At 41.2% G+C, this 14,785-nt stretch overlaps 1 protein-coding gene across 1 annotated transcript in view; it reads right to left on the reverse strand.

Moving 5' to 3' along the window:
- The window catches only part of CSTF3 (cleavage stimulation factor subunit 3), a 130,592-nt gene that overhangs the window by 32,476 nt on the left and 83,331 nt on the right, over positions 1-14,785 (reverse strand). Inside the window, exons 4-5 of the mRNA XM_060261442.1 lie at positions 8,875-8,907; positions 1,237-1,334 (exon numbers count right to left, since the gene is read on the reverse strand). Coding sequence (XP_060117425.1) covers positions 1,237-1,334; positions 8,875-8,907 — 131 coding nt within the window. The remainder of the gene's footprint in view (positions 1-1,236; positions 1,335-8,874; positions 8,908-14,785) is intronic.

The raw sequence follows: 14,785 nt of genomic DNA on the forward strand, positions 1-14,785 counted from the left end.
TATTAAAACCCCACACCACTGATTAAAAATCCTTACATTCTAGACCCTAGAATCTTGTGTCAAACTTATTTCACACTTTCTGTTAGTCAGAGATCATGGTCCAATGGAGTGCAAAAACACTGAGGCTGCTTGGAGACTTTTGGTGGCACTGGCTACTTCCAACAACCTCAATATTACACTTTTAACTCACATCTAAACAGCTCAAACCACAATACTGTTTTTTAACAAAGGAAAATCACACCTTTCTTTTAATCTTTTTAAAGCAACAGAAGACACTCCAATTTAAATTAGGCTTTTGGCCACAATCTGCTGTTCATTATCATCTTATTCTGGTATTACACTTATTCTGGTATTCTGGTATTATACTGTTGATAGAGGGCTTTGATATTGTATCATTTACTCTCTGGATAAATTCAGATGTCACAATAAGCAAACATTTGCAATGATGGGCACAAATGCTACTTGTTTTTTGTGCCTTAACACGCCCCTTTCTCCTCCTTCCTTCTCATTCAGAGCACAATTAAGAATTCTGTGGTTGAAAGTAACCCCAGCTCCCTATGACCTACAACTGCAAGCAACTGGCTGAACTGAAATATGCTTCCTTTTCAGAAGCCAGAATCCTAAACCATGGTTTAAGCCTAGTTTAGAATCCTTCCTGGTGAAGATTACAATTCAGCCAAACACCAGGATTTGTGTACCACAGGGAGATGGTGTTTGTTTCAAACAAGAAATCTTTAGTTTGAAAGCAGCCTCATTGCTATTAGCCATCTTCAACATGGGATGAGACTAGATATTATTTATTAAATATCTTTAAATGTTTGAAATTTTCACATAAGCTCCCAAAGAGAGACAACCGACTTCATTTTATTCTGTAAGGGTTTGCTATGGTGAAAGCTAAAGCAACTTGCCCAAGGGCTAGACATTGAACTCTAGAGTTATGCAGGGACTGCATGCTGAGTATGTCATATCTGTTCCCCTGAACCGTAATTATTTGTCTGCTGTTGTGTATGCACATGATGCAAGCAGTAATATACAAGTGGAAAGGGGACATGAGAATCAGTTTACAGGAAGCAAGAGATATATGTGCAATAGTGAAACACAACACTATTAGAAGTCATCTAAATCTGTTTTTAAACCTGAATGCTCTGAGGCAGAGTTCCAATTCCAGTGCCCTTTAGTGAAAAGTTAATTGAATTAAAATAAAGTTGAGAATAAAGTGAACCAATATGAACTTACTTGTAGCTGGGTAGCTTCCCTTTGGTTTCTCGCACATATGAAAGGTAGCACTTCCACAGGTCAATGTGTAAAACTTTCATAAGGCACCGCTGAAATAACTATATAAAAGAGAAAAAAACCAGGAACCTGTGAGTAGACATTAGTAGACCATTACACCTTTAATGCTTGAACTAATTATCATTATTTGAGTTTGCTCTCAGGAATCACATCTCAAGGTGTATGTAATATATAGTCAGAACTTCGGTAGCTTTTTCAGAAAAAATCTTCACAAGCTGAAGTCATACAAAACATGCTCAACAGTAAGAAAGGTTAAAACGCTTGGGGCTCTTTAGCTTGGAGAAACGTCGACTGCGGGGTGACATGATAGAGGTTTACAAGATTATGCATGGGATGGAGAAGGTAGAGAAAGAAGTACTTTTCTCCCTTTCTCACAATACAAGAACTCATGGGCATTCAGTGAAATTGCTGAGCAGTCGAGTTAGAACGGATAAAAGGAGGTACTTCTTCACCCGAAGGGTGATTAACATGTGGACTTCACAGTGTGTATATACATGTGTGTGTGTAGATGGGTGGGTGGGTGGATGGATGGATAGCTGGATAAACAGAGTGTTGGACTGGATGGGCCATTGGCCTGATCCAACATGGCTTCTCTTATGTTCTTATTCTTCTCAGTTGGGATGCTGCATGTTGGTGGTGATAGAAGGTGTCATCATAGGTGATTCTGTAGAGTTTTCAAGGCAAGAGACATATATCTCTGCATAGCAACCTTGGATTTCCTTGATGGTCTCCCATCCAACTACTAACTAGGGCTTACTCTACTTAGCTTCCGAAATCTGACATGATCAGCTAGCTTGGACCATTCAAGTCAGGGCACACTGCATATTACAAACTTCAAAGTACAAATGTAACTCTGATATAACATTTCTGGTGGGAAAAGACTGTACCACTACAATTCTTATATCTCACACAGGTTTTTTTTCCTCTGTGTAAACTTGAAATACTTTTCCAAATAGCATTAAGGTTCATTATCATACCATTAACAAAAGAAAATCAGATAGATGCAACATTTCTTAAAGAGGACTCTAGTAGCACAGCCTGGTAATAGACTTCTGGCTTCCTAGAACCACATTCAGAATATCTGAATTTGTACACTGCTCTGACATCAACACCGACTTACTAGTACTTCAAATTACACTATTGAGAAACAATGAAATTTCAAATGAACTATTTTTTTTCTTTAAGGGCATGCATATGTACTGGGACTATATCAGAATATCAACCAAAAGTGAAACTACACAAATCAGATATCATGGATTGCAATGGACCTTTTAAAAAGCAACTTCAGCCACATGCAATCTTATTTTTTGGGGGAGGAGGGTGTCGCCCTGGGAGAGAAAAAAGGGACTTTAACCCATCTGCCCCCAAATAGTATTGTTAACTGAAATAGTCCCCCATATTATTGGCCCTTTAATTTTTTAAAATGGCACAGTAATTTGCCTTTGAATAGCCAATAAAAGTATCATGGAGATAATTTCAGTTAGTGAAACCTTAGTAGAGTTAAATCATCTTTCCCTTCCCTAAATGGTTCCAAACCAAACTGAGGATCCACATGACTGAAACTTTTCCAATCATAGTTATCCCTGAATGTCATCTGCTTTGACCCTGAATAACAACTGCTGAGCTATCTGTCGTGATAAATACTATGCCCATACATCTTTCTCCCTACATTATGGAGGCTGCTAGAAGTAACTGTGACAGACCCACAGTGTTTTCCTGATACCATCACTTACGCTATTTAATCATCTCTACTGGATGAAAAAAATTTCAGGTCTATTAAGAAGTCTTTAATTCAGTGATTGATGGATAAATGAAATCTTTCCCACATTATTCTTGGCTGCTTAGTCTCTTCAAGACTAGCAGAAGGCAAATTCACACGCCATGTCAGCTATAACACCAGCAGAATCTGGCTTGCAGCCTGAAAGCTCTCACAGAAAGGAATTAATTGCAGGAATTAGCAATTATCCATGAGGAGATGATCACGTACCCATGAGGCTGCAGTACCTCAAAAAGTATTATCAGTACTGCAAAAGCCATAGCAAATGCCACACAGAGGCAAATAGTTCTCACCAGCAGTACCTCCACATAACCACTGCTGGGTTACAAGCCTGGTAATAGCTTCACACATCATCACCATCATCCTTTGTGTAATAGCTTCACATAATCCTGAGTAAGGGTGTGTTCTCAGCTACCATGTTCCCAGCTTCCACCACGCATATTGAAGGAAACAGATATCCATCATAACTAATGGCTACTGACAGCAATCCTCTTTTAAAGCCTTCCGCATTGGGGCCATCACCACATTCTGTGACAATGAGTTCCACAATTTAACTGTGCACTATGTGAAGAAGTATTTTCTTTTGTCTCTTCTAAATGTCCACCCTTCAGTTCCAGTGGATGATCCTCAGGTTTTAGTATTATGGAGGAGGAAGATGCTGTCCACACCATGCAAAATTTTATAGACTTGTCAGTCTCCCCCTGCTTACATTACTTCTGAATTTAACTGTCCTAAGTGTTTTAGACAATTTTTTATAAGGTAGCTGCTCTAGCCCCCGATCATTTGGTTGCTTTTTTGTCCACTTTAAAAAGTTCCACAATAACCTTTTTTCAGGTGTGGTGATCAGAACTGTATACAGCATTGCAACTGTTGTCTTACCATAGATTTATATGACAGCAGTATATGGCAGCAGTTTTGTTCTCTATTCCTATTCTAATTGTGGCCAGCACATAATTTGCTTTTTTTACAGCAGCTCCAAGCCATAGGTCTATGACCCATAAGAAATAATGAAGCCATTATTTCCTGTGGTTGGTAGACCTGGCCTCTCTATGGTCCACAGGAAATGATTCTATTATTTCCAATAGGAAATAGACCTAGCTCCCAGGCTAACTCTACCTCCCCCCCCCTTAATTTTAAAACTGTTTATTTAATTTCAAAGCCTTTACAAAGTCCGTTAATAATTACAAAGTCAGGTAGCAGTGAACCATTACTGCACATACTACCTACCACAAAACTACTTAACATAATAAGCTACACAGTTTCCTCCACCTTCTTACAAAGCATTAACCAATTGCTGAAATACTAATTAATATATGACCATATGTACCTTTATGAATTAATGGTATAATAATAAAATCTATTGAAAGATTATGGATAGTTCATTTGAATCTTCCGTATATACATCTAACCAGACTGCCCATTTATTCATATTTTTAGAGTTATTTTTAGTCTGTCTTGTTGCGCAGTCCAATTAGCAATTTTGTCTAATACATACTCTCATATTTTTGATATCACTTATACATTGAAGGAAGTTTCTGATCTTTCCAATGTAGAGCAAGTGTGTGTTTAGCTGTTGTCAGTAGTGTAGATATGAACTCTTTAATAATGGTGGGAATCTTGACAGCAGGTCACAAGTATCAAGGCCGGATCTTTAGGTATATAATAACCTGTGATTAGATGTATTTGTGAAACAATGTATGTCCAGTATTTATTATTTTCATGACCACCAACTGTGGTAGAAATATCAGCTGTTTGTTAGTGCCTCCAAGTCCTATTATTATTATTAATTAAATTTATTAATCGCTTCATCCCGGCCAATGTTGGGCTCTAGGCGATGTACAACAAAAGGTACATATAAAATCAATAAAACCAGTAGTTTAAAACAGTTGCAACCCAATGAACCTAATTTATAGTGTGTTATAATTCTGCTTTCCAGGCATTGGGAGCAGTTCCCCCCTTAAGTAGAGGGTGGGAGAGGGGTGCCAGCCCGGCAGCTGTCGCTGTCCTCAAATAAAAGCCTGGCGGAACATCTTTGCTTTACAGGCCCTGTGGAATTATAAAAGATCCCACAGAGCCCTAGTGTCTTCCGGCAGAGAGTTCCACCAGGTTGGGGCCAGGACTGAAAAAGTCCTGGCCCTCGTTGAGGACAGCTGGACCTCTTTATGGCCGGGGGTCACCAGTAGATTTCAACCACTAGAGCGTAGTGCTCTTCCAGGTACATTGTAGAGGAGACGGTCCCGTAGATACATCAGTCCCAGACCGCTCAAGGCCTTAAAGGTCATAATCAGAACCTTGAATCTAACTTGGTACTCAATCAAAAGCCAGTATAATGTGTGCTGTCTGTGGTATTCCTGTCAGGACTCGCGCTGCCGCATTCTGGACCCACTGGAGTTTCCGGGTTAAAGGGTAGGCCAGCATAGAGCGAGTTACAGTAGTCTTAAGCTGCATGTGACCATTGCATGGGTTACCATGGCTAGGTCTGAAAGAGGCAGAAGGGGAGTCAATTGCCTGGCTTGGCGTAGATGGAAAAATACTGTTTTAGCAATATGTGTGACCTGGGCCTCCACTTGAAAGAGAGGCATCCAAGGTCACTCCCAAGCTCTTGACTGTTGGTACTGGTGTTAAGAGCACCCCGTCAAGAGCAGGCAATCAGGAGAGCCAGTTTGGTGTAGTAGTTAAGTGTGCGGACTCTTATCTGGGAGAACCGGGTTTGATTCCCCACTCCTCCACTTGCACCTGCTAGCATGGCCTTGGGTCAGCCATAGCTCTGGCAGAGGTTGTCCTTGAAAGGGCAGCTGCTGTGAGAGCCCTCTCCAGCCCCACCCACCTCACAGGGTGTCTGTTGTGGGGGAGGATGGTAAAGGAGATTGTGAGCCGCTCTGAGACTCTTCGGAGTGGAGGGCGGGATATAAATCCAATATCTTCTTCATCTTCTTCTTCTATCCTCCAGCCTCAGTCCCCCCAGCCACAGAACCTCCATCTTCAAGGGGCTCAGATTCAACCTGTTCTGCTTCAGACAGCCCACCACAGCCTCCAAACCTTCAGCCAAGGATGACAGGATCGAGGCCGACCAGTCACCTAACAGCAAATACAGCTGAGTGTCATCTGCATATTGATGACACCCTAGCCCAAAACTCCATACCAGCTGGACAAGGGGGCGCATGTGGATGAGGAACCTCACAAACCAGGAGATGTCTTACGGACACATCCTCTCCTTGCGCCACCGTCTGTCCCCATCGTTGGAGAAAAGAGGAGAGCCATTGTAAGGCCAACACTCGTATTCCCACATCAGCAAGGTGGTGAGTCAACAGATCGTAGTCGACTGTGTCGAACGCTGCTGAATAGTAACAGCAGTGTCGACCCTCCTCGACCCACCTTCATTCGGAGGTGGTCTCAGTCCCGTGGCCAGGGGGGAAGCCCGACTGAAATGGGTCTAGTGCTGATGTGTCCTCCAGGAAGCCCTGGAGCTGCTCAGTTACTGCTCTCACAATTACCTTACCCAGAAAAGGTAAATTTGATACTGGGCGGTAATTGGCTGGATCCGCAGAATCTAATGATGGCTTCTTTAAGAGTGGTATAACCACGGCCTCCTTTAGGCCTTCTGGAAACACCCCACTCTCTAAGGTCAGGTTGATAATTTCTTTCATGGGGCGCTGGATCCTCACGTTACCAGCTTTAGCCAGCCACGAGGGACACGGGTCTATTAAGCAAGTGGTAGGCCTAACGGCTCTCAGGACTCTGTTAACATTGGTAGAGGAGAAGAGGTTGAAAGAATCACAAACTGAACCCAAAGACGGCCAAGGGGCCTCCAGTTCACACACTGTATTAAAATTGGCAGGTAGGTCATGACGGAGTGACAGGACTTAATCCACGAAAAAGTTCATAAACGCCTCAGAACTAATGGCCAAATTCTTTCCTCTATTTGAACCTCTAGTTGTGAGGGATGTTAATGACAGAATTATTTTGAACAATTGAGCTTGGTGTGAGCCTACAAATGCGAAGGGGGCTGAGTAGAACACCCTCTTCACAGCTTTCACCACCACCTCATAGGACTTCACCAACATCCTATGAGATGTTCGAGCCATCTCGTAACAAGTACACTGCCAAACTTGCTCTAGTTGTTGGAGCTCCTGCTTCATCTCCTGGAGTTCTTCTGTATACCAGGGAGATGATTTTGCCTGGGAGAACAGAGGACGTCAGGGTGCAATCTCCTTGATGGCTTCAGTGAGACAGGAATTCCAGTCCCCTACAACCTCATCTAAAGAGGTGCAGGAGGACTGTGGATTCCGCAGAGCATTCTGGAATCCAATAGGATCCATTAGTCTCCGCAGGTGAGCAAAAATTGGCTCATCGCCTAGACAGTGAGGAGTGGAAATGTCCCGCCGGGCCTTCAAAACCAAGTGGTCCGACCATGGCACCTCTTCGAGGCTAGGTCCACATTCAACCCCATACCAAAGATCAGATCCTATGTGTGGCCTGCCTGATGTGTGGGGCCTGAGACAATTTGTTTGAGTCCCAATGGTGCAATGGAAGACATTAGTTCTGAAGCCTGAGCAGAGGCGGCAGGTTTATCCACATGGACATTGAAGTCTTCCAAGACGAATAGCTGCGAGTACTCCAAGGCCCACCTGGCCAACACCTTATACAGGCTCAGAAGGCCATCCACTGGTGCACTAGGTGATCGGTACACCAGACAGATGGCCAGACTCACCTCTAATTCCCACACCAGGCCAACATATTCAATTCTGTTGATCTTTGAGATAGGGAGTGGTTTGAAAGAGAAAACCTCCCGGATGAGCAAAGTCACCCCACTCCACCACCACCCCCAGGTTCGAGGCAGATGCAGGATTGAGAAACCTGGTGGGGCAATCTCTTTCAGGGCAACGGTTTCCCTCTCCCAAACCCAGGTCTCAGTCACGCAAGCCAGGTTAAAATTTAAAGGACCATTATCTTCTATGGTGATAGACATCCACTTAAGCCCTTTAAAATTTAAATGGGGGAGGGTAGGGAGACACCGCCAAACAGCTGTTTAGTGAGACCATCTTCCTCTCTCCCTGCTGCTTTTGCCTCTTGGTGACAGAGGAATATGGGAGGGCAATTGCTAAAATGGTCACAAATTTTTAGTAACCCCCCTCCATCCTGAAATTGTAAGGAGAGTCCCAAAACGTTCAGGATAATAAAAACCATGCCCTCCCCAAATCCAGATCTGAAAGTAATCTAAAATTTTTGATGTGCAGTCCTGTACTCATGAAGCATTTATGTGGGGGGTTGCTTTTATATCTGAACCAAAACACTGTAGCAATTTCTGATTGTGAAAATGCCCTTTTCCACAGCACTGGGGATTCTTCAATTTGATAGCATATAGCAGGGGTGGCCAACGATAGCTCTCCAGATGTTTTTTACCTACAACTCCCATCAGACCCATCAGACCCAGCCAGCATGACCAATGGCTGGGGCTGATGGGAGTTGTAGGCAAAAAACATCTGGAGCGCTACCGTTGGCCACTCCTGGCATATAGTTTAAAAATGTTTTCCATCAGTCTTAGCAGCTTAGTCCTTTCTTCTCCATGAGTGTCAGAAGGCAAAAGATAGACACAGACAATTTGTGCTCTCTGGTTTTTTTGTCCGGTGATAGAAACAGGAGATTATCACTTTATAACAGCAAATATTAGAAGTCAAGAAGTCTTGACTGTAAAATTACCTACATATAGGCAACAACAGCATTTAATTGAAGACGGTAACCATTCTAAGCATTTATATTTTTCCTCATATCTGTATACAATGTAGATGTTCTCTAGCACTCACCTTTTCTACTTTATCATAGTTTTTTGCTTTTATCTGTAAAACAAACAAAAAGCCAAATAATTTAGGTCAGCTGTATGCCAAAGGTTGAAAACTTTTTACATGTTTCCTATAATCTTTTATCATTTATTGCATAATAAATACTTTACATAGTTTCCTAATGCTGCTTTCTTTGAAATAGCTGGTATTACCACGAAGACATCTTGATTTATATACCAAAAATCTTTTGTTTGATTATACAAGCAATATGTGTGTTTGTTTACCATTTGAAATGGATATATTACCTTTAATCCAATCAGATGCTACCAAGGCTGAACCAAATCAATTGCTGTAGCTAAGATTTACAAACTATTAATATCAGCTATTTTAGTGCAATGGTTTTCTAACTTGTGGCACCTTCAATTTGGCATACTCTTATAAATTAGAGCCTAGTTACCCTCAGTCAGCCAAAACATATAGCTATGGGTAGTAACAAAGGAAACACAAGGGGAAGGGGGAAATATTAACAGTTCAAAGGAAAAGAGATATATGGAGACCACTGATGAAAACAAGATTCTATCAAAAGAGAGCATTATCCACTCAGTGTGGACCACTCCCAGAGGGTGATGAACTGTCATGACAGAAAAATAATATACATAAACATCTACAGTATAATTATTTCCCATATTAAGCTATTTTCTGTTTAGTGAATACAACCTGATGGAATTCATATCAAGATATGACACTCAGCATTTTTATGCTGGAGTCTCTCTTGAAACTTTTGTTCCTGAGGCATGGCAACATTTAAATACTGAATTGTTGGAAAATGGAAATCCTCCCCAGTTAAGTTTCTGAGTGCTTCCATTTGTAATGACTGATTTGTGATAATTTATTCTCTTGTACAGATAATCTAGTTTGCCCAATGTAAATAGCAGGTCACTTGATAGGGCATAGCATACTTGAGGATGTACTGGAGAATAGTTTTTGATGGTACAGTTGGTGTTGTAGGACCCAAAGATACTGTTCATTGAGTAGTCAGGGGATTAAATTGGCTATAGGGTTTGTTGCTGGGGCTAGTTTTTGAGTTTGTATTTTCAGCAGGTGCTCTACTGTTTTTGAACTACATTGTTTGGAATCGCTGAAGAAAATCAGTAACAGCGGGCAAGTTTTCCCAGGAAACCGTTGGGAAATTGTAGGGCACACTTGCTGTGTGCAAGGGTCAACTGTGAGGTCAAACTGGTCTGGATGACATTCTACATACACTGAGAGCATGTCATATAAAGTGCCAAAGACACAGGGTTGCCCTTACTATTAACCATTGTTCACTGAGTGGTTAGGCAGTGACTCAAGACCTCAACCACAAGACCAAAAGATTTGGATAGAGAGATACAGAGCTGGTGTTATCAGCATGCCATAATTCCTCCTAAGGTCTTTATGTAGGGATTTGAATCACATGGGGGATAAGAGTGCGCCCTTAGGAACTTGAATGACCAGATTCCACACTGAAAATAACAGGTCTCCAGTGGCAACTATTTGAGTTCAATCCATGAGGAATGGCTTAAACCAGTCTGTTCAATGGATCAGGACTGACTCAAACCAGTAAGTCAGACATAGCAATTGCATAGGTATGGTACCAGTCATGAAAAAGACTGAGGCACTCCTCTCTACACAATGGTTTTCTCACCCTTTAGGGTCACATGAGGGGGGGGGGAGCAGAAACAGGGAAATATGTACAGAAACACAAAGAAAATGCAATGGTCTGGTTAACATTAAACTGTGTAATAGTTCCAGGCAAAAACTCCATACTAGGTTCAGCATCTACCCTGTCTTTGTAAACCAAGCCAGAACCTGTCTTCTAGTTCTTGAGTTGCTTAGTTGACATGCAAGTGTAATTATTACTAAGAATGATGAAGGTATCTGATGAAGGGAGCTATGACTCTTGAAAGCTTATACCCCAAAATCTTGTTGGTCTCCAAGGTGCTACTGGACTCAAATCTAGCTGTTCCACTGCAGACCAACACTCTGAAACATGAGAAAGTAAACAGTCTTAACTGACATAAACTGCTAGAGGCATGTAGCTAAAAGCTCAATTTTTTAGGTATCAGTTTGGAAAGTACTAAGGACACACCCACTGTGGAACAGTAGCTGAGACTAGTGGGAATGTGTAAGTCTCTGAAAATGCTTAGGCTCTCTCTGAGCAAAGCCAAACTTTCTATGGAAAGCAGCAGCTTATAATTGGTATACTTTTATAGACGTTATTATCCAAGACTCCGTTTAAGACCTAAAAGATATTCAAGTATATGATTATTAATATTATTTGAACAGATTCTGAATGCCTCTGTCTAGATATAAATCCACCAGATGGTAATGGCTTGATGTGAAAGAGTAACCCATCTTCAGACAAGAGGTTGCTTACTATTGAGAGATGAAGGCCCTTTGGTAATCTCCTAAGGGAAGTAACCAGTTTTCTGTATCACTAAAAGGCTTTAAAATATAATTTGATCTTTCACTGGGTTATTGTGCACAAGATCCTGGATTCTATGGCACTGGGGAAAAAGTGTAAGAGAGTGTCCTTGTCCAATCCGCCTGAAAAGTATCTCAAGATTAAATAATGTTCGACTTGCATGTTGTGGTGAATAAATCAATAGGTAGGCACTTCCACTGTTTGAAAACTGAGACAAGAGAGTCAGAGGATAGGCTCCACTTGTGTTCCTTTCGGGGCGGGGGGTGCTGCTCAACCAGCCTAAGAGTATAATTTGTGATCCTGCAGTATGAATTGTCTGAAACATATTCCACTGCATGTACTATTAGCATAGGAGAGCCAGTTTGGTGTAGTGGTTAAGTGTGCACACTCTTATCTGGGAGAATCGGGTTTGATTCCCCACTCCTCCACTTGCACCTGCTAGCATGGCCTTGGGTCAGCCATAGCTCTGGCAGAGGTTGTCCTTGAAAGGGCAGCTGCTGTTAGAGCCCTCTCCAGCCCCACCCACCTCACAGGGTGTCTGTTGTGGGGGAGGAAGGTAAAGGAGATTGTGAGCCGCTCTGAGACTCTTCGGAGTGGAGGGCGGGATATAAATCCAGTATCTTCTTCTTCACTGCATGTACTATTAGTATATTTGCATTGCTGTTTAAGGACATTCTTCCTTCTTGTTTGCTGAGACAGAACATGTTAGTAGTGTTGTGTTTAGTAATCTTTCTCTTGCAAATGAAAGTAATCATGCTATATAGCTTTGTTTTGAACTCTAACACACTTAGAGAAGCCTCGTTTTCACCGATGTGAGAAGCAGGCCTCAGATTCAGTGGGAGCTCACAGGAGCACAGCTCCTGAACCTTTTTGAGAGTTCAACCTCCTCCTTCTGAGAGTTCCACCTCCTTGTCCATTGAATAGTAGGTGCAGCTGCATAACAATCTCTGGATGAGCTCCACCACCTATTTTTCTACAAAACGACCGAAGGTGAGAAGCATCTATTTTAACTGTTAGGTGCAGAATCAAAATGCTGGGTAGAATATCTAACAAAGATTATGATTGACTCCAACAAATCAGAGAGTGTATAATGTTTTTGGAAACAGTTAGATGTTTCCTCTGATATTATGTGACTAGGCCTCATCCTCAGTCTGGCTAAGAGGACACAAACTAATAGCAAAGGCCGTTAGGTCCAGTATGTTTATTATATAACGGACTGGCTGGAAATGGCATTGTCACATTTTCTTGTTTCCTAACTGGTTCGGGGGGGGGGGGGGGGAATAAACATTTTGCTTTGGATAAAATCCAGCACGGCTACTTTTGACTTTTAACAGTTTGTATGAAAGCCTACTTCTTGTGTTGACTGAAGAATAAGGACTAAGTGGTGCTGAATATTTTCCGTGGAATTTTCAGTGATAATTCAATTGTCTAGCTTTGGAAATATAGTGCACTCCTTTAGGCATGCAATCACAACACATTTCATAAACAGTGCTGGGGCTGTAGATGTTTAAGAGCAGTTTTAGCTGGTAGACTGTTCATCTCTTCTAACAATAGTGTTGGAAGCTTCATTTCAACAAATGGGGGATTTTTATCTTTGAACTTCTCTGAATTTCTCTTGAAAGCCTGAAAAATTATATGGAGGGCCCTCTGATTCCTTGTAATTTCCTGCCATTAGCCCTTGAAAAAGGCTAGCCTGTTCTTGATAACAGGGTTCTATGAAGGGAACTTTTCAAATAATCAAAAACATGTTTTGTAGACCTTAGATATTTTGGAGGTATTAACTGATTAACTCTTAGAAATCATTTTGATTGTGTTGTTGCTCAGGCCATTATTATTTTACTTATTGTAAGGACAGTAATTGTAATGTTGAAATAACATATGTTTACAATGTAGGTAGGATGATACACTACTGATTGGTATAGGAGCTAAACCGAAGATCAGTTGCTTCAAGACATCTTGCAGTGAATCTGTCATTATCTTGTCCAAGGTCTTATCTGTAATACAACTGAATAACTCCATTTTTTTTTTTGTCTCTTGGGAGAGAGTTGTAGCCCTAACCCGAGTTTTTCTCTCTCAGACAATGCTGCAACTATATTTCTAAGTGAACAGCATATGACAAGTTCTGTGGTATTTGTTATTTTGATAGTTACTTTTTGTTCTCTGGAATTATACCCGGGAACACAAACATATGGTCATATCCACCATATTAGCATGCTAATTAGCTATTTTAAAGGCAGAAGCACCCGAGGAGTACCGCTTTTTTCCTATCATATCTGATTTCCTACCCTCTGTCTACTGAATTCTTGTTTTCCTCACCACTGCTATAGGATGGACAAACAAAAAGGAACATCACTCTCATTATGAACAAAAGCTGAAAGAGATAGGTTTTCACCACAGTTCAATGACCAAGACATTAAGCAGACTACGTCACAGGGAATGTAACTTGTCCTACATGACCAGGGGTGGGAAACAGTGGCTCTCCAGATGTTTTTTGCCTACAACTCCCATCAGCCCCAGCCATTGCTGGTTGGGGCTGATGGAAGTTGTAGGCAAAAAACATCTGGAGAGTCACTGTTTCCCACCCCTGTACAATACTATGAATGTAGAACACGAAAAGCTAATTTTGAGGCTTTAGGTGCTGAACTCAACACTTCTATGTCAATAGACTTTGCCATTCTTAGTAACTGTTCATTGCACACTTTAAGATTTTCACTTAGTCCTATAAGATTAGAATTTCTAATGGTGCCATCAGTTGATGATTCTGATAGTACTTCAGATTCTGAATGTGAATTTAAGAAGGCCTCTTTGCTATTTGTGTCAGAAGTTAATCCTCCACTTTATGGACTGTATTCTTGTTGAGGCCTGTGAATTAGGGCCTCATTATTGTTCCATAGTAACTGAACTTTCTGTTGAAAGGGTCACTTTGAAATGTAGATGTGTAGGTTGGTTCCATGTGTCTGTGGCACTATCCCAGCAGCTTGGACCTGAAGCATAATTCCAGTCTTGTTCAAAGTATGAAGGAAAGTTGTATCCATAAGGATGTGGGTATTTTGTCCCATTCATAGCATCTCCCAGAGCACCATATACATCACATGGACAATGCAGCTACCTTTGTCCATGGGTAATCTTCTAGTCTGATGGTGGAACCAAGGATAGATTCTACATGGCAACTGGAACCAAATGGTTGTCATATTCCTATTTCTCTTTCTGAAACTTTCTGGATGGACCACATATCTCTGTTGTCAGAGATATGAGGAAGAAAGATGTTAGTACAGGAATTATTTCCTCCAGTTTCTCAAACAAAGATTTTTCCACCATGTTTTATAAATCTTGGTGTAAAGCTCAAATCTATTTCTTGTCTTTATTTTTTAATCTAAATTTTAACAGATAATGTCAAAAACATTACAAAATTTCAGAGATATTCTAAAGGAAAACCAAACCTCAAAAATATATATATATATATTAACCAAT

Source organism: Heteronotia binoei, chromosome 21 (assembly GCF_032191835.1).
Source record: "Heteronotia binoei isolate CCM8104 ecotype False Entrance Well chromosome 21, APGP_CSIRO_Hbin_v1, whole genome shotgun sequence".
NCBI classification, from domain to species: domain Eukaryota; kingdom Metazoa; phylum Chordata; class Lepidosauria; order Squamata; family Gekkonidae; genus Heteronotia; species Heteronotia binoei.